General features: G+C 44.8%; 1 protein-coding gene across 1 annotated transcript; it reads left to right on the forward strand.

The window, feature by feature from the left end:
* The first annotated feature begins 269 nt into the window (after positions 1–269).
* Positions 270–20,228, forward strand: dido1 (death inducer-obliterator 1). The gene is made up of 17 exons (XM_071521233.1): positions 270–337; positions 2,126–2,223; positions 2,676–2,794; positions 2,992–4,084; positions 4,410–4,845; positions 5,030–5,419; positions 7,689–7,914; positions 10,812–11,370; positions 11,515–11,674; positions 11,917–12,033; positions 12,357–12,464; positions 12,870–13,032; positions 13,142–13,697; positions 13,887–14,034; positions 14,231–14,320; positions 14,447–14,642; positions 16,132–20,228. Exons 3-17 carry the CDS (start codon positions 2,713–2,715, stop codon positions 19,668–19,670), a joined length of 7,863 nt encoding a protein of 2,620 aa, XP_071377334.1. The 5' UTR covers positions 270–337; positions 2,126–2,223; positions 2,676–2,712; the 3' UTR covers positions 19,671–20,228.
* The last annotated feature ends 337 nt before the right edge of the window (positions 20,229–20,565 follow it).

Below are 20,565 nucleotides of genomic sequence, written 5' to 3' on the forward strand. Positions count from 1 at the left end.
TCTCAAAATGTAATTGACTAGTCAGAATGATAAAATATCTACGAAACAGGTTTGAATAATCAGAATAGATTTACAGATCTCTGTACCAAGGAGGTTCTCTGTACAAGCAAAGCACTCGGCATTTCCTGCTTTGTCAGCCGCCTCAAAACTAAAAGAAGCAGCATTCCCTGCTGCACTTCTCCGCCTGGCCAATGGGAGCGCTGTGTGTATTCAGTCTGTCCAGTGAACAGTCAGCCATCTGCCGCAGTCAGTTAGCTCCAGTAGCCAGCGGGAATGGAAAATGGAGGATTGACTGACCAAATAGCGAGGACATATCATCGGTAGTTCTGGCTTGTAGGTGGGTGAAATACAGCAATCGAAAAATTCAGTAGTGTAATGTTGAATTTACTAGTTCCTCAGTTTTCCCCTCGCAGGGGCAGAACAAAATAATAGTCTAACTGCCCGAGACAAGGTTGAACGTGATGCTAACGTTAGCTACAAGCTAGCGTAACCTTGTTTACAGCTTAACTGCGCTAGCTAATTCACTTGACTCTAGCCAGCCACACTGCCTAGAGTCGTGCTACAACATAAAGGTGTGGTATTAACTCCTTTCTGGGTCGGCTTTCGGCAGAGTTTATTTATTTTTAATTTTAGTACGTAATGGCTAGTAACTCTAGCTAGGGTTTGCTGTCAGGCTGAGTTGCATTCTCTTGCTCACGGCGGCTAATAGCGTTAGCCAGGTTTGGCCGACGTGCACGTTCTGTAACCCTCGGTGCTTCGTTGTTAGAAGACGATTAGAGAAATGTGGAAAGGCTTACTTAACGATACACACAGATTCGTCAAACATGCACCGCTCATTGCTAATACTAATCTCAAACAATCTGTTTCAGCATAATTTTTGGTTTAGCTAGTTGTCAGGTGAGAGCTAGCCGTTAGTGGCATAGCGTTAGCTATGCGGCCATCATTGGCTGTGTCGGATGTGCGGGAGCTGAGGTTACAGAAGTCTCTGGTCATAGTATTGTTGTGCCATCTTCTCAATAGAGTCCAGCTGTATGATATAAATCTTTGCAGATAACTTCAGTTAACATAGCTGTGTTAGCTATGCATGGCGGTAATACGGAATACTGAGTTTTTAGACCATGCGCAGCAAGGCCGCTGGCCGCGTGCAGCCTCCTTCGCAGAGTAACGGCTGCCAGTAGGCTAACTGATTGCGCCTCAGTTCGTCTGTGCTAATAACCGCACCATCAATATACAAAAGTCTCCCACAGTCTTCATGCCGTTAAGCTTTGATTTCATCGTTTGGTTAAATATACCAACATGCTTCACCGGTCTTATATTTGAGCCTCATCCATCGGGCCCCTCCCACACTTCCTTGGCAACAATTTATTCACGTGGCAGGGTGTCGTGACCACAGGCACGTCATTGGAGAAATACCTTTTAGTCACTGTTTCTTTGTTTTTGTCTCTGGTTGGATGCTTTTTCTTTTTTTTTTTTTTTACATGTCGTTGACGCTGCAGTGTGCAAGACTTGTGCATGCCTCCATTCAAAAACATATTTGAATGATTGATGATGCAGTGAAATGTTAGGGACATCGATGGTATACAAACGCACTGACATGGTTTAAATTATTCAGCAAGCCAAATTATGTTTGTGTGTCTTATTTTGATCCGTGTGAAAATTATTTGGGTCACAGACAATTCCCTCATGGTCTGTCTGGTCAAAGCGATCAATGTCACTGCTCATGTCTGGATTGGATTTTGCTGCTTTACATAATAATAATGCAGCCATTGCTGCAGTTGATGACAGTCACCAAGGTTGATTTTTTTTAGTGATTGAAGTTTACTTTATTTCACCTCTAAATCCTTAATGTATGGTGTTTTGGTGGTTTGTGTGTTTTTTCATCATGTTAAGTTCAAACTTTCGTACTATGGATGGGGAATTGATAAAGTTTCCAGTCAATACATATACCTATATCTTTAATATGCATGAGTAAAATAAATTTGTACATAATCTGATTTGCTTCAAAATTTAGACTAAGTCAATATTTTTTGTCTTGCTGTGAATTATTGAATACATGCTGTAGTTGCATCTTGTCCTGTCTGCAGATTACATGCTTTGGTCCTAACCTTTATTTTCTTCCATCCAGCAGATCCAGTGACCTTGTACTAAGACTGATGATTACTGCCGCGAAGCCTTTGTTTTGTTTGAAGAAGCACTCGGTTATCCATCACTACTGAACTGCAGGTACGGACACAGGCGATTTTGATTGTTTGATATTAAAGAACAGCTTTTGGCCCTGGAAAATCCCAACCAATTGCAGGACATCTGCCAATACTTTTGCATAATAGACTGTTGAGCTGCAATTAAAAAATACTGACATGTGAATGAGTTAGACTTGATGAGATTTTAATCTGTAGCCTTAGTGTTGCATGTGTTAAGGGTGTTCTGTTTACCCAGATTTCTTTCTCCCAAGTAACGGCTTCAGCTTCTGAGGTGACTGTAAAGAAAAAATATTTATGGTCGAGTGAGAATGAAGGAGAAACGACACAATGTTTGAAATGTGAAGACATGCAGCAATGTCTTCCTAGCACTGCTCCATCTGTAGAAGCCTGGGAACCACCATAGTTGTAATTAAATGATATGGACTGAAAAGAATGACTCATAGCTGGTCTCTTGTGCTCTTCTCTTAACTGTAGACATTCATTTTGAAAGTAGTGATTGACTCCATCATCTATGGAGGAGAATGTGAGCCCTGAGCTCTCTCTAGCTCCTGAGCCAGAGCAGAGCCAGGACCCTATGGATAGCTGCTCTCAAGGTACCTTGAACGAGCTTCTTTTCCCTTATCGGTAAGGGGTGGGATGTTGTAGTGATACTGGGCACAGCTACGGTGTCAGGTCCTATGCTTTTCAATGATTTTGAAATTGGGTGAAGGGTCAGGGTAAGTGAGATGTCATGATTGCATGTTTGATTGCAGAATTATTTGCCCTTGACCATCTGTGATTCTGTCAACAGCTGTTGCAGAAGAGGATAAAGAGGGGAAGGAACCGTTTCAACCACAAGATGAGAATGCTGCTGAAGAGAAGCTAGAGGTGTCAGATAAATCTCCCAAAGCCAGAAGTGAAGTGAAGAAGACTTGGGGATTCCGTCAGACCACCATCGCAAAGAGAGAGATGCCAGGAGAAACAACCACTGACAGCCAAGAAAACCGCTGTCCTGTACGCCGTAGCGGCAGGCAGTCCAAGCGCACTGACAAACTGGAGGAGTTCCTCTCCACCACAAAGAGAGGGTCAAGAAAGAGCGCCCCTCCCAGCTTGGAGAGTGGAGACCCCCCTTCCCAAACCCCGACTGACGCAGAGACTGCCTCAGAGGCCAGCTTCGATGGTAACACGGACACAAAGGCTGTAGACGACAAGGCAGAGTCCCCCGAGAGGAGGACAAGGAGCGGTACCAGGAAGCAGACCTTTGGGAAGACGCGAGGTGGCAGACAGACCCGAGGAGGTGGAGGGATGCTCAAAGATGATGGAAGTTCCGAGAACGAGGAGGATGGCAGTGAAGATGCTGCCAAGAAGCCGCTGTCACAGGACAACGATGAGGAGAAAAAAGATGACGAGAAGGACACCAGTCCAGAAGAAGTAGGGTGCGGGAATTCAGCGCAGCCCCAGCCAGAGCAGGACTTTGAGAACAAAGAGGTTTTGGAGGAGGAGAAGAAAGAGCAAGAAGATGAAAAGGACAAAGTGGAGCCAAAAAAAGAGACTGATGACGAGAACGAGGAGGAGAGCAAAGAGAAGCCTCCAGCGACTTTTGTAAAGCGTGGACCAATAAGAACATATGCCAATAAAAAGAAGGCGGCCAATAAGAACACTACCCCTATTAATAAAGTCCCTACTCCTGCCAGTAAGGTCGCCATTCCTGTCAAGAGGGAAATCAAGCCTAAAATAATCCAAGCTGCAGCAAAGACCCGTAAGTCCCACACAGAAGAGGAAGATGAAGACGAAGACGAGAATGACTCTTCGACTTCTACGTCCTCCTCATCCATTGAGTCTGATGATGGAGGATATGACCCTAATGCACTGTACTGCATCTGTCGCCAGAAACACAACAAACGGTATGTTTTAAGTTGTTTCTTCATTCTATTTTGTAATCATTAGGATCAGAATTACCCTCATTGTGTACTTGAAAGGTGTAAATGATGGTTGAGCCTGACAGACTAACTTGACATTTGCTCTTCATTGAACATCAAACATTTTAAGTTTCATCTTATGACTCCTTGTTGTCAAGCTGATAGCACATAAGTATACAGAAGTCTACCACTGTCTGATTCCACTTTGTCTTGTGAACTCTTAAGTTTGAAAGTATGAGGTTAGCCACACAGAAAGTTTTTGCTGAGCTTTGGTTGGAGGGTGCCACTACAACTGTCCTGTGCTCTCCAGGTTCATGATATGCTGTGACCGCTGTGAAGAGTGGTTCCACGGAGACTGTGTAGGCATCACTGAGGCCCGAGGGCGCCTAATGGAGAGAAACGGGGAAGACTACATCTGTCCCAACTGCACCGCCAAGAAAAACCAGGTGGTCAGGCCTGCCACAACTGCCCTGATTGCAGGCGCAGAGATCGGGAAGCCCAGAGCCGATGCTACAGCTGTTGCTTTTGCTGCTGCTGTTCCTGCTGCCGCTGCTTCTGCTGCTGCCATGATAACTGACCCCAGAGGAGCAGACCCCAGTCCTTCAGCCAGTCAGTCTGTGGCAGCCCCCTCACCCTTGACATCCACCGGAACAGAAGAGAAGGGAGGAGATGATCTGGGCATCAAAGGCAGGATAGAGAAAGCCACTAATCCAACCGGGAAGAAGAAGATAAAGATCTTTCAGCCGGTAGGTCCTTGTGACTGATCACAACTTGAATGCTTTGACTAATTCAGTTTTCAATGAGCCAGGCTATTAAATCACCATCTGATGAATTGTAGTGCATAGTGCTCTGTGGTCAAATATTTCTATGTTGCAAAATTGTATTGCACATCGTTGGATTTTAACTTTCTTGTGTACTGACTTTGAGCAGGCACTACAGCAGACAGCGGAACAGAAAGCAGGTCAGAAGGCAACACCAACCGTGGAACAGAAGATGGCATCCAAAGTGCAGCAGAACGCAGCACCAAACGCAGAGCAGAAAATGGCATCCAACGTGGAGCTGAAAACGACGCCAACAGTGGAGCAGAAGGTGGTTCCCAAGGTGCAGGAGAAGACGGTGCAGAAAGCTGTGGAGTCTTCCCTTCCCAAATGCATCGGGCCTGGCTGTGAGAACAACGCCCAGCCAGACTCTGTCTACTGTGGCAACGACTGTATCCTGAGGCATGCTGCCGCGGCCATGAAGTCCATCACTGATGTCAAAGAGCCCAAGCAGAAGGACAAGGAGAAGGCCAAGGCTCAGAAGGCCAAGTCTACACCCAAGGTAACACGGGGCAGATGACACGATGCCTTTGCCTGTCTTTGTAGCAAAGATGGTCATACCTTTCATTTAATTAGGAAAGCTGTGCAGTGTAGTACACTAGATTGTAATAAGATATAATAATCGTCAGTAATTGCATTGGAAAACGACTTAATAGAATTATGTGTGTGTATATGATTGCCAAACAACCTGTGTTACAGTATTGTAAATAGTATTGTAAATGTTGGACCTATGATCTAATTTCTCAACCATATTGGGAAACATATGTCTCAGATTTTTGTTGTTCTTTGTCTGCTGAATTTGTGTTCATTGCCAGCTTGACTAGACAGCAGTTGCATAGAAGCCTCTGGCGTGGAGTTTCTCTGGAAGACAAGTTCCTTACCATCCTTTCTGAATGACCTAAATCTTAACACAATCATTTATGTAAAATAGATGTTCAGTAGGCAGCACAGGAGTTTAGATATGACTTGCATGTTGGATGGAATTTTTGTTTAGCTGTTGACCAACATTAGAACTGTACTTTTTCTTTTGTCTTTTTAAGTCAGTCATTGGCTAAAATTATGAAATTCATTCATCTAAATATTACGACACCTGGGATTTTAAGAAACCAATTGTATAGATCCCATTCTTTATCCAGGTTTTATTGAACACCAGGTTATGATGTCACACCTGTCACAGGAATATATCAAAGTATACACCACAGCATTCATTATTTTGTGTTGTCCCCCACTTCCCATCCCCACCCCATACTGGGAGCAAACAAAGTAAAACATCATCAAGGATGCATATAAAGAGGGTGTGTGTATAACCGGTCTAGTCTTGACAGCAGGTAATACAGTATGAGTTGTAAGAATGGTACATTCAGGAGTCTCCAGAAGACAACTCAACCATATTCTTAACAATAGTGTTTTCAGGAGTTCAAAGAAAGGCTTTCAAGTCGTATCAAATTCTGTTGATTTGTTGCTCATCCTAAATCTAATCCAAGTTCAGTTTGTTTGCTATCTCAGTCACCCATGTTTGTCTTACAAAATGACAAGAGCAGTTTCTTGGCAGTACAGAACAGAATGATATGCTGATCCATTTTAGCTTCCCTTAGTAGCTCTTCTGAGTGTCCCAAAATGATAAGAAGTGGATCTGGTTCAAGCTGACTGTTGATTGGAGTCAAAAACCACCTCAGTGATCTCTGAACAATAGTTCTGAACTTTGGGACATGACTCATAATGATGACACAAGGTGTGCTCCTCCGTCTGACATTTATCACAGATTGGGGATATGCTAGGAAACATACAGTTTAGACTTGCTAATATGTAAACCGTGTAAGACTTTAAACTGGGTATGTATGTCTTGTGTTAATTGAACATTTAGATATGTGTTGTAGGCAGTGGCTCCAGAGCTCATCTGAGAGACCTAGATCTGTCTTTCATGTCATCTTAATATTATGTGACGAGATAGTCACACTCACAAAGAGCACCAGAGGAGGGAAATTAGGCCTAATCCATAAGGTGATCGCATGAGGAATTTAATATGAAATGTGCATATTCCTCAAAACCCGGGTTGTTTTTCCTAATATAGTCACAAATTTTAAGATACCTGAAGTGTGATCTAGATAATTAAGAGTTTTTCAAATTGTGCAATGTGACCATCAATATATACATCTCTTACTGATGCAATGCCAGAAGCTCCCCACAGCTTAAATGTGTTATCCATAATGGAGAGGGGAGGTCCCCTTTTTTCATTGGTTAGCATATTACAGTTATTACATTGCTGTAATAGTTAAGTTTGGGTAGGTTGGTGGGTGACAAGAGAACAGCCCCACTATGATGGGGATAGATCCCACTCTGAGATTCCTCTCAGTGCAACCAGTTATTTTCAGTGTTTTAGTTTTTAAGAAATTGGCTGCACCCCCAGCCTGTTAGTAATAATGCACATGTGACAAGAACTCAAACCCTAACTCTAATAAAATAATGGGTCAGAAGAATTTGCACTTATTTAAAAACAAAAATACTTGTGCTCCACTTGTACTTGAAGTTGCATTGCTTAACAAATGGTAACTGGCTGCTGCCATTGTCTCATGTCAAAACTTGTGGATGTGCTATAGGCAGTTTCTGACTTTTTGGCTCAATGACACATTACTGTGTGTGTGTGTAGCAGTGTTTGATACAGGGCCATTGTTTTGATTTGATTGAGTGATACTCCACATTAAATTGTGGATACCTTCCTGAGTGCTGTTATTGAACTGACTGAATGTGTGTGTCTCTGTCCATCCACCCAGAGGAGCGCCGGTGGTGGGAAGAAGACAAGTAAGAAGTCCATGGAGGAGGATGAGTCGGACAGTGAGGAAGATGACGATCCTGATCTGGACGACGATGACGAAGATGAGCACGCCGTGGAACATCCGCCGCCACCAGCCGCTGCGTCCTGGTCCAGCGACCATAATTACAATGCAGTAACGCCAGAAAAGACTACACCCATATCACCAACAGTGTTAAACAAAAAGTGTATGTATCTCTTTGAAGGTCTTGATAAGTCAGTCCTAACCATTACCTATCTCTTCACACTAGGGGGTTGTCAAGCGAGCACGGCAAATCAGTTATGCATTGGGCTGTTGTTGAAACCACATTGTCGCTTTCCATTATAAATGTGGTTCTTGTCATGCTAACATAATACTTTAGAGATTATCCAAATATATGGGGAAGAACAAGAATGCTCTGGAGATGAACACATTCTGACATCAGATTTTAATGATTTGCAAAGTGTTGTGAGTTTGATAATGTAAAAGTTATTTGTTACTCAATGAAATATGCACAGCTGTGGAACAGGTAAGTATTAAATGTGGGTTTAGGTAAGTATTCAATAATCCAGAATAGATTTATTTTAAATCTCATGCTTAAAACTGAGGGCCTTGGTTGAAAACCTATAAAGGAACATGTGCACAGATAAATGGAGGGCAATTATCTTTTCAGATTACAGCTCTCTGTTTATTATATTGCCTTGGCATAAAATGTATGGATGCAATGAATGTAGCAGTGCTCCTGTTCATGTGTGTGTGAGTGTGTGTGTGGGGGTCAAATTACCTGCCTTATTTGCGTGTGTGAGTCTCAACATCCTGGTTTCATCACCTCTGCTGTCGGTCTCAAAAAAGGTCCGTCTCTCCTCCTCTCCAGCAGGTAGGTCTCAGACTTTTTCCCTCTAGGGTTACAGGAACCTATAAAGTGATTATAGCTCACGTTGAGCTGATAACTGCAGTCATAAACCTGTTAAGCACAACCCTGTGTTCTACCCTTAATTTTGTGGGTAACAGGCTGACCTTTTTAATATTTTTTGCTTCTTATTGAATGTGATGCATCACTGCCCGTGGAATACTGGCTTTAAAATAAAAGGTGATACGACAGATTTTTGGATGCCTCGATTGATTATGTGAGCAGTGTCGGCTTGCTGTAGGATGTCCTGACCAGTTCAAGTCAAACAAGCATATACCATTGATCCACACACACACCAAGGAGATGTGACGCTCCAGAGGCCCCAGACGGTGAACAGCCGGGATAGGAGAGAAATTACTTCTGCCACAGAGACCAGACCAGACCACACCACCTGGAGATACTGCAGTGAAGTTCAGAAAGACTGCCGCAGAAGATGGAAGTTGAAGACCAGGGCAATGCACACAAATCTAGAAGAGGGAGACCCATGCTTGAAGTTGTTTTGCACACATTTTACACTTGATGAGATTTGCTTGATATATGCTGAGAGGAAAGTGTGTTGTTAAGAAATGAGGAATTTTTCAGTTCTTAGTTTCTTTTCCTTGTCATAAGAGTTTATTGAGGGCATTGTTAAGCAATGCATTGATAAGACAGCAAGTTTTGATCCACAGGAAATTCATCCTGTCAGTTCAGCAGATTACTGTTCACCATGATAGATGTGTGTGATATTTTCAGCAGTTAGAGGAAATATGGCTCACTGATTTGCTCTTTCATAGCCCTATATTTTGCTTACATTGTGATTGAAATTTTGAAGGGTGATCTATGACGTTAAGAAAATGCATGTTTGGCTGCTTTTGGGTCTTAATACAGTGCTGCTCTACTCAAAATGATTCTGCTGTTTTCATATTGGAGAGGTGTGATTTTTTTTTAAGTGCAGGTTTAAGTGTGGTTTATGCTTACACAGCAATTTTGAACCTGGACATAACTATTAGTATTAACATCTGCAGATTACAAGTTGAGAGATACTGACAAAAAGCTATGGATTAATTAATATTTGTTTATTTTGGTATTAGAAATATGGTTCTGTATTTTTGCCTTAATGGTTTTGAAGCAACATACTTCCTGCATAATTGCATAAGGTATGCAAATGGGTGGCTCCATGGTGAGACTCAGGTCTAATCTCTTTTGTGGTCAGAGCTCATTATTTAACAGGGTCAGCAGTGATTAGCATTTGTAGCTGAAGTGGAGATGGTCATGAAGGAATGTTGATGTTTAGATTTATGCAGTAGTTTCAGACTGGGTAAGCTGTGTCATCAGTAAGTAACACCAACTCATTTATATTTCTCAAATGTCTTTTTGCCTATACTTTGATACACACAGAATTTAGGCTTTCATAGCCAATATGGCTGCTTGTCTGTCAAGTCCAAGTGAGTGAACTTGCTAATGCTGCATCTTAGGAAGGAACTGATTGTGTTTGTGTAGCCTGACAATTAGCTGTGCAGTTTGTACTTGAGGTGGGGTTTACAGGAGACACTTGTGGATCAACGCCCCCCACCCTCCTCCCCCCTCCTGCACAGACCTATGGGTATTGAGAATCAAGCTGCCATGTGGGGCATTCCTTTTGTGGATAGCCTACATTTGTCCTCTGTGTGAGGATGATTGCCACCATTTGATGCGGGGGACGGGAGGGGAGGGGAGGGGAGGGGAGGGGAGGCGGGGGTCAAGCTGCACCAACAGCACAATGTATCTGCCATCCACTGCTACAAATAAACAGGGACTGTGCACCTGCCCAGTTGTCAACTTTGTTTTTATTTTAAAATGTTTGTTACACTGGGTTGTATGTGTGCACATAAAAATAAGTTTGTGAATGTCTATAATATATTGATTCCTGGATGTAGTGAAGGAGGTCCTCAGAATTGGTATATTTTACTCCTTTGTTTACATTTGTTATGATCACCGGCTGTTTTATCAGCTATGAACCTGAAAATGGTTGTCATGTTTTCAAAAATCTGTTGTGCTGTTTAGTCATAATATTTTACTATCTGATTCATACATCATACATCCATAGTGTTACTCCATCCTTATAGTTACTGCTATGTCCTCATACTATGTAATGTCAGATCTACTGATAAACTGCAAATGACTGGCATGCTTATTTTTTTTTTTTTTAAATGTTTGATCTTCTTGTTGATTTTCAGCCCCTCCCAAAGAGGAGAAGCAGAGTGAGAAGGAGCAGAAGGAGAAGGAACCAGCCCCTGCAGCTGAGAAGGCCTCCCCAGCCTCCACAACGCCAGTCAAAGGAAACAAGAAGTCCCCAGGCGCTAAAGGAGCCAAGGCTACCCCAAAGGGCAAGAAGCCTTCCCCTCAAGCCTCCAGCTCGAAGTTGTCCAGGAAACCTGCAATACCCCCCAGTAAAACGGCAGTGAAGCCCAAGAAACCAGGCCCGTCGCCTAGCCCTGCCCCGTCTCCCTTCCCTCCAGGTCCTGTCCACATCACAGGAGCACTGAGAGTCACCAAGTCCAACTTCACCATTCCTAAGAAGCAGCAGCAGCAAAAGGACACTCCATCCCACAGTCAGTCCTCCTCGTCCTCCAGAGTCCCGTCTTCTCCAGTTTCCTCCACTCCCTCCAACCAGTCTTCCTCCTCCAGACCTCCCCAGCCGGCAGCTTCGGCTCCCCCCATGTCCCCCATGCCTCCACCCAACAACCAGATGAGACAGAACATCCGCCGCTCGCTCACCGACATCCTCTACAAGAGGTCAGTGTCCCTGAAAATATATTGTCGTATACGATCCTTTGTATGCATTGGTGGTGTTTCAGTTGTTTTTAGAATAATATAACTTGAGTTAGTGTTAAAACACCTTTGAAAAACAAGCTCTGCTATATGTGTTTTTACCACCAGGGTGAGTGACAGTGATGATCTGAACATGACAGAGAGTGAGGTGGGAAGGCTGGCTGTTGCCATTGAGAAGGAGATGTTCAACCTGTGCCTTAACACTGACAGCAAGTACAAGAACAAATACAGGTCCCTCATGTTCAACCTGAAGGATCCTAAAAACAAAGTGAGTCAATGTAAACTTGAAAAAAATTGTGTAGTTATTGGTGTGATACTGTTGTACTTATGTGTGCAAAAGGTAATTCTCAATTAAGTACAAATCTAGTTTTTGTGTTTATGAATTTGTGTTTTGTGTATGTCAGGGTGATGATGAGTGCAGCTTGTTCTAGTGATGATGAGCTTTAGTTGATGTTACGTGATGTACCTCATCCTGTGATGGCGAATGACTGTGTGCTATGTTTGTCTCAGGGCTTGTTCTACAGGGTGGTGGGGGGCGAGGTTAGTCCCTTCAGACTGGTGAGACTAAGTGCTGAAGAGCTGCTTTCCAAAGAAATCTCTGAGTGGAGGAAACCTGACCCTACTGAGGTAAATGTTGCTCCTCTTCAATTCAACACAAGTATGAACCAAGCGCTTAGTAAAATTATACAGAACAGTGTGACTTCTTTTCCAGACAGTTGGATAAATGATAAGCTCAAGATTTTATTTGTCCCAAATGGCCAACTTTCGTGGAGCAAAACACAAAAAGCACATACTTACAACACAAAAATACACAGAAACATATGATGCATTAAATAAACACATTTAAACAACTAAGGAATCAGAGACACAGGTTGGAGTAAAGTAACCATGTTCTACAGAATGTACAAGGTTGCAATGGATATCATGGTTGTTGTCTTCCCTATGCCCAGACTCCCAGTGCCAGAGCCCATTCAGGACAGTCCAAATTGGGAAACAGGCGTGAGTCTGGCCCCCATAACACAGATGTGGAGGATGCTCCACCAACATCTGACGCAGATGTATGTATTTCTGCCACTTCTCCATCTACTCGCATGGCTTCTGCTGCAGTAAGTGGTGGCATGCTCTTCTTTCTTTGGCATTCATGTTTCCTTTTCACTTTGCACGGGGTACTCAATGCACAAAATCCAAAATCACTGGCTATTTAGAGTGAAAACAGTAGTTGGGGATTGTACAGATTCGTTACTTGCCTGCTGTCCTATTCTTCAACACAGTGTCCTCTTTTCTGCAGCTTACCACTATCTTCCTCATTAATAGGCACTAATCCCACTTACACCCACTTGGCACAAAATACAGTGGTGCAGTTCATAATGCCTGTGGAATTTTACACTTTGTTGTTGTCTTTTGCAAGTTCATCTAAGTCAGTTAGATTTGACTATGAGACCCTCCTTCTCCAATGTCCACAGGACCAAGATGAGTCTAGTTCCACTCCTTCAGTCTCAGCTCAGGCCTCCGCTGTAGAGGGGAACAGTGGCAGCAGCATGCCAGACATTTTCAACACCATGCTCAAAGACACCACTGCTGAACACAGGACTCATCTCTTTGACCTCAACTGCAAAATCTGTGCAGGTAAATGCGAGGCTGCCATGAAGTGTGAGGACGATTTCATCTCTAACAAAAATGATTTGTGTTACAACAAATGACCTTACCAATGTCTTCTCCCAACCTTTCCCTCCAGGTCAGAAGACAGAAGATGAGCCAGCAGCTAAGAAAGCTAAGCTGACCAAGAAGCCGGAGACTAAGCCGCCCAGACAAGAGCTGCGTTCATCCAGATCTTCGTCAGGCGATGCCCCTCCTGTCTACCAGCCACAGGTCCCCACAGCCTACCAGCAGCAGGTGCCCCAAGTCTATCAACACCAAGACCCCCTGGTTTACCAGCACCAGATCCCACCAGCCTACCAGCCCAGCATGGAGGTGCCTGTCCCAGAGTCCCAGCCTCAGCTCTATCAGGAGGACCCGAGCAGTCTGGCGCCCCCAGCCCAGGTCCCTGTACCCGTCCCCATCCCCACTGTCTCCTCTGTCAGCATCACCCGCAGAGACCCTCGTATGGCCAGGCACAGCTCTGTAGTGACCGTCACCCACGCTGTCCCAGAAACGCCCACAGTGATGCCCATCTCAGCAGAACCACCCTCTGCCCCAGTTGCTGCTCCAGTGGAGGTCGGACCCAAGGGACCCCTACCGATGCCACCAGCTCCTCCACCTTCAATGACCGTGTCTAAACCAGCAAAAACTAGGTGTTCAATCTTGTCAGTATTCTTGAAATGTCATTAATTCATATGATAACCTAGATATGTACATCTGATGGGGGCATGAGACTTGGCTTTTGATATAAAGCTAGCTTAGTTCAGCACATTGGCTTGAAAAGTTTATATACTTATATGCGTGCAAACCTGTGTTAAACAATGCTGCTTTTGTTTTTACAGTACATCAGAGCCTCCTCCTGAGGGTGAGACAGCAATCTTCCTCCATGGTCAGGAGAAGATTTGGAAAGGATTTATCAACATGCAGTCTGTGGCTAAGTTTGTTACTAAGGCTTACCTGGTCTCAGGATCCTTTGAACATCTGAAGGAGGTTAGTAATTTTGTCTGTGAACATACACTTTGTGGTCATAGTTGACATTTAAAAACAAATTTAGTTTGCTAATCAGAGGAATGAAACTTAAAATTTTAGGCTGACAGTTTGTTTCCAATTATCTCGTATTGTGTATTCATACTTGAATACAAAATTTTGGGGAACGCAGGCATGACAATATTGTTGATCTGTGCAGGATCTGCCAGACACCATTCATGTTGGAGGACGGATATCTCCAAGCACAGTGTGGGACTATGTTGGGAAGCTGAAAACCTCGCTCTCCAAGGTTTGTTTAGACCAAGCTTAGTTTGAAGGAATGTTTTAAGTACTTTTTACTATGTTAAAGTAAGTCCTTGGATCACCCCTTCACACTCTCCCTTTCTCGCTCTCTCACTCTCCTCTGTGTCCACAGGAGCTGTGTTTGATTCGTTTCCACCCAGCCACAGAGGAAGAGGAGGTGGCATATGTCTCTCTCTTCTCTTACTTCAGCAGCAGGAAACGGTTTGGCGTGGTGGCTAACAACAACCGTCGCATCAAAGACCTCTATCTCATCCCACTGAGCGCCAAGGACCCACTGCCCTCCAAACTCTTACCCTTTGATGGGCCAGGTAAGCATTCACAGGGATACAGCAATATACCATGTCTGTCTTTGAGTCCTCTGTGGTGATTTGTTTGTAATTGTACAAATGTTACTGTTTTTCTATTAAAATAATTTTAATTTGCCTTTGTACAAGCGGTGAGTATTTAGGGTCATCTTTGTTTTTGGACTGAGGGTGAAATGAGAGCTTGTTTGATTCATGGGTTTGTACTATAGGGGGCTCTCACACACTCCTTGTGTTGATTCTCCTTTGTAATGCACCTCTGTACATGTAACACCAGCTATGTACTCTGCTGTGTATCTGACTTTGTATCACACGTTTCTAATAAAAGAAGTTGTGCATCGCAGGTTGGTGCTGTTTTAGAGTCCAGTCTCAGCCTGTTGTTTCTTAAGACTTGGCTCATACCTAATCAGAACTAAATACTTCAATCAATATATTGCTGTGAGCTAACTTGCCAGCCACTTTATACCTCCATGCTGTTTTCATATAACTTGCACCATGCTGGATCAAACCAACAGCTTCATATACATGTCTTCCTGACACAAAAATCAACAGTTGACCTAAACCTTGTAAACCGTGATCCTACACTATTAACAATACATGCCAGGGCAGTTTTGGTAAGTATTCAAAGGAGTCCCTTTTGGAGAGTCTCAAACAACAATGGATCCACTCTTGAATGTTGTGGCTCAGAAAACTAATATTGGACACTGACGTTTTTGATGGGCTAATGCCGTGGCTTGAAAACAATGAAATTATACAACTTGAATTTGTCAAATATCTCTATGAACAGGATGGTAATAACCACATTAAATTAGAATTACAATAGAAACTGATATTCAGAGACTGATGTGGAGCAACCATAACAATAGTTTATTATAGATGGTTTACTTGATTGTGGCAGTTATTCTTGAAGTTGAATTTTGCCACGTCATGTGCGCAGTCAAATGATGACATTTAAGCATTTAGAGAGACACAACACTTCACTCAGCGGTGTAGGCATACTGGTATAAATCTTGCTCTGTATATTGTGTCATTTATTAATGTCAGTATGGTTTATACCTTTAGTTTTAAGGTTTGGTTTGGTTGAAATTTACCAACAGAGTTGATGATTACTGATGCATTGTTAATATAGAGAAGACAGCTTACACAATCATATCATTGTGATCCTTTGTCATATGGCAGGAAATTCTTTTGAGAAAGGGCAGGACTTTGGCTCCATGTCTAATAAAACCTTATATGCTACTGGCTGTTACTGTGTGCAACTTTAGGATATTTAAATAAGCTCTCATTTCACCTTGTTCCTTTGTGTGCTTATTACACTGCCCTGGGTCACAACTATTTCTTGAATTCAGCTTGAACATTTTATAGAAAGTGTGACAATCACATGAGTGAAATTGTATTACTTATGAGATTGTTACACTTGATAACTGAATATTAAGTCAGGCACCCCACATCCCAAGTGTTATCTAAGATTTTCGTCTCCTTGTCCATCTTATAGGTCTTGAACCAGCCCGTCCCAACCTCCTACTGGGGCTGCTGATCTGCCAGAAGGACAGAAAGCGGGCCGGTGCGCCATTGGAAGTTGAAGAGAAACGGGCTAAGAGCCAAACCAAAGACGCTGATGACACTGGCCTTCCAAAGCCATCTGCCTCAGTCAAAGCAGACAAAAGCATACGACAGAGCCTGGAAATTCCCTTCAGCACAACACCTCCAGGGTCACCTCCTCCCCTTAGCTCCTCTGAGACCTCAAGCAGCTCTGTGACCGCCTCCTCAGTCCTTTCCTTTTTGTCTTCTGTCAAAGCACCTGTCACATCTACCACCACTGGCAAAGATTCGCCATCCTCAACCGGGTCTGTTGCTTCCTCGGCAGCGACTGCCACTCCTCTTCAGACCATCCTTAACACCCTTTTTGGGAAGAAGAAGCATGACTCTGAGGCTTCCAACTCTCCCTCCGATCAGGGTGGGGATGCCTCAGTCCCACCAGCCACAATGCTAGATCCGATTGTCCAGCAGTTTGGACAGATTTCTAAAGAAAAGCAGGTGGATGAGGATGAGGATGACCGACCATATGACCCAGAAGAAGAGTATGACCCCAGCAGGGGCTACAGTGTTCCTAAGAAGCCTGTTGACATAGTCAATGAACCTGAGGTCTCCAAGCAGCCTGAAGAGATGGCTAATGAGGTCGATGATGTGGCATATGACCCAGAGGATGATTCAATTTTTGAAGAGGTCAAACCCATAGTCCCAGGTCAGGCCAAGGCTACAGCTGAATGTATTACTGAACCACAAAAAATTCTGGAGAACCTCAACAAACAGATTGAGGATCAGAAATGGCAGAAACGGGGAGAACAAGTTCACCAGCAGATGCCATCCACAGCGACACCTGCTACCTCCTTCTCACTTACAGACACAGTATTAACACAACCTACTAAATCCCTTCTGGTCAGTAGTCAGCTACTGCAGCTTGGCAAAAAGGTTGAAGAACTGGTGAAGTCTTCATCAGTTGCTCCTTTGATCAACCAGAGAAGAGACCCCCGACAGAGCAGGGATCCTCGCCAGGCTGCAGCCAGCAGGAAGCAGACCGATGAACCTGAGGAGAAAGAGGAGACGGCTGTTCCACTGGCAGACACTACTCCTCCCTCACAGCCTTTTCAAGAACCAGAGTTGCCCGAAGTAGCTGAAGCTGAACACACAGACTCCTTGCGAGAACCAGAGACATCACTGCCTCAAGAGGAAGTGAAAAGCGAGACGCTTCCCTTCATGGATTCAGACAAGGCGGAGGTGTCAATTCCCTTGTTAGGAGAGCAGATGGAACCTGATATGGAGGTCAACTACATGGAGGAGCAAGAAGTTAACAACACTGAGGAAGATGAGCCAACCAAGGCTGAAACTGACATGGACAAGTACAGTATTTGGCCAAATGCCGCCAGTATTTTAAAAGCTGGTGAGGACTCTATGTATGAGCAGAACAGCCAAGATTCAGTCTCTTCTAGCTTTTTCAATGCCTCTACAAACACTTCCACAGTAACATCCACAATCCCGGTACTTACTCAAAGCACAACGATGGGTGACACTCATTCCCATCACATGCCACATATGTCAACATCAGGCTTTCAGAATGAGTACAGACCTCCAGCTGACATTCCCCCACCATCTAGCTTCCCCCCACCTCATCCAATGCAGGGACCAAACCTGATTATTAGGCCACCGCCAATGCCTATGCCACCACCCATGCAAGGTCCTCCTCCACTGTCAGGTCCCCCACCTATGCAGGGACCCCCTCCACCCATCCATGTTCCTCCTCCTATACGTGGTCCTCCCCCCATGCAAGCCGACAGCAGCCAGCAGTATGGTCCACCTCCAGGTTCCTACCCTCCCTATCAGAACCAGTGGGGAGGCTCCCAGCAGCAGCAGCCGCCTCCTGGACCTCCTCCCCAGAATATAATGCCTCCAAGAGGACCACCACCACCACCGTTCCCTCCAATGGGCCAGAGAGGTCCTCTTCCTCCTCAAATGTTTGATCCCTCCATGCCCCCTCAACACATCGGACAGCAAGGTCCCCCTCCAGGCCTGCCCCCTCCTCCTGCTTTTGATGGACAGAACGGCTTGCCTCCACCAAGATTCAGTGGTCCCCCACCACCACCATTCAGTTTCCCTGGATCCAGAGGTCCACCTCCACCTTTCACTGGGCCACCCCCTGGTCACTTTGATACCAGGCTCCCTCCACCGTCCCAGTTCCCGGGGCCCAGGGGTCCCCCGCCATCTCAGTATGGTGACCATGGGTCCCAACCTCCGATGGTAGACCCACCTCGAGGCCCTGTAGATCAGTATAATAAAGACAGTGCTAACTCTTTCAAACAGGGCATGGACCAACATCAGAGCCAAACTCCCTCCCACATGTATAAAGATAACCAGGGCCCTCTTCCGGGTCCTGCATATAGAGGACCTCTGGCTAACCAGTATGAGGACAGAAGAGGCCCACCTCCCAGTGGGGAGATGAGCGGACAACACTTCCATCCACATAACCAGTATGGGGGCTCCAGATTGCACTCTTCACCACCACATCGGGGATCTTTTGATGAGCATCGCGGTCCTCCCTCCCAGGATAACAGGCCCCCCCCACCTCAGCATTTTGGAGGGTCAGAGCGGTACCGCCTCGACAGGCACTCAGATGAGGTTAGACCTGTTCGCCACAGTGGGCCACTACTGCCAACCCCTCCCGAGGGCCCCATAGCTCCGCCAGGTCGCATTGGAGGCCACAGTCCAGACTTACACAGGGAAGATCACTGGCGCCGCCACTCTCCTGATATGAGAAGGAGGAGCAGCTCCACCCGAGAGGGGTCAGAGCCTCGTGGTGGAGACCGCCTTAGTCGCTTTGAAGGAGGGCACCGAGAACCGCCTCCTGGCCCCTCACATCTCTCCGAAGAGAGGCCGAGAGAGATGTCTGACGATCGGCGGAGGGACCGAGAGCGTGAAGGCCCCCACCCCAGCAGGCCATCTTGGGACAGGAGCCAGGGCAAGCACTGGAGCCGAGAACGAGAGTGGGATAGAGGCAGAGAAAGGGACAGGGAGCGTAGCCGAGAGAGAGACCGCAGCAGAGGCAGAGAGGGAGAGAGACACAGGGAGCCAGAGGGAGAGCGACACAGAGATGTAGAGCCAGACAAGAGGAGAGACCGGGAGAGAGACAGAGAAAGGGACAGGGGCAGGGACAGAGATCCTGACAGGCCTGACAGGAGAGACTACGATCGAGACAGAGGAAGAATCCGTGACCGTGACAGAGAGCGGGAACGTGACCGAGAGCGAGACAGGAGACGGGACAGATCCCGAAGCAGAGACCGAGACCGTGGGAAAGACAGAGCCAGGGACAGAGACAGAGAGAGGGACAGAGACAGGGACAAAGACAGGGACAAAGACAGAGATCGTCGGGAAAGGAGCAGAAGCAGAGACAAGAGAGAGGAGAGAAAGGAGAGTAAACATGATGTCTCCAAGGAGAGTGATAAAGCTGCAGAGATGGAGAATGATAAAAACATGTCCTAGTCTCTGTTTCCTGGACAATAGAGTACTGTTATGAAAAACCCTTGACCCTCCACCAGTATGCATCATCACTGTAAATTTCAACAGTATTCCTCCTAGACAAAATGTTTGACTATTTGTATTCTTTTTGCCACTTAAAAGTTTATAAATTTATTTTATCATGTTTAAAAAAAACTGAAGGCCATCTAAGTTGTACAGGATGTAAAACCGAGTCCTACTACATGTACCTTTGTCCTGTCAAAGCTCTTTTTAAAATAACCACATAGAAAGTAACTGATTAACTCATCATCTGCATTTTGTAAATATGAATGTATTTGTGTATATACTGATGTTTTTAATCATACTTTTCTAAGTAGAGAAAATATAAGCCATATATCTGGGATGGATTGTGTGAAAGCTAAGGCAACACTGCTTAGATCTGCTGCCATTGCACAATACAACTGTATGTGTATATGTCCAGCAGCTTTCAACTGAAATGCTCTATCTACAGTATACATTGATGGTTGTTATTGAAACGTCTTGATTTTGTTTCAACTCAAACTTGACCAATTAAACCTGTTTGACAACATCTCTGTTGGGCACTGTTGTAATGGTCTAACATAATTTAAATTGGTTGTGTATTAAGACGTTTTCCTGTCATTAACACTCAGTCAACATCTTAACAATCTTTCTGTCCTGGTCAGTTGCTTCAGAGTGCTTTCACATCAGAAGAGAATTGTATTTTTTGTCATGTAATAGATAGCTCTGTGGCCTAAGACTAATCAGTGGCCCAGGTGAAATTAGCTAGCTTTCATGCTCTGGTTCATAGGTGTGCAAGCAGCAGAAAATTTAGCAGCCCCTATGAGTCTGGGTGATGGGAGGCAAATCATCTAGAAATGACAACCAATTTGGTCAGTGC

This window comes from Centroberyx affinis, unplaced genomic scaffold (assembly GCF_046629955.1).
Source record: "Centroberyx affinis isolate AG114_WGS23_722 - 3 ecotype Tasmania unplaced genomic scaffold, CSIRO-AGI_Caff_v1 ptg000877l_1, whole genome shotgun sequence".
Taxonomy (NCBI): Eukaryota; Metazoa; Chordata; class Actinopteri; order Beryciformes; family Berycidae; genus Centroberyx; species Centroberyx affinis.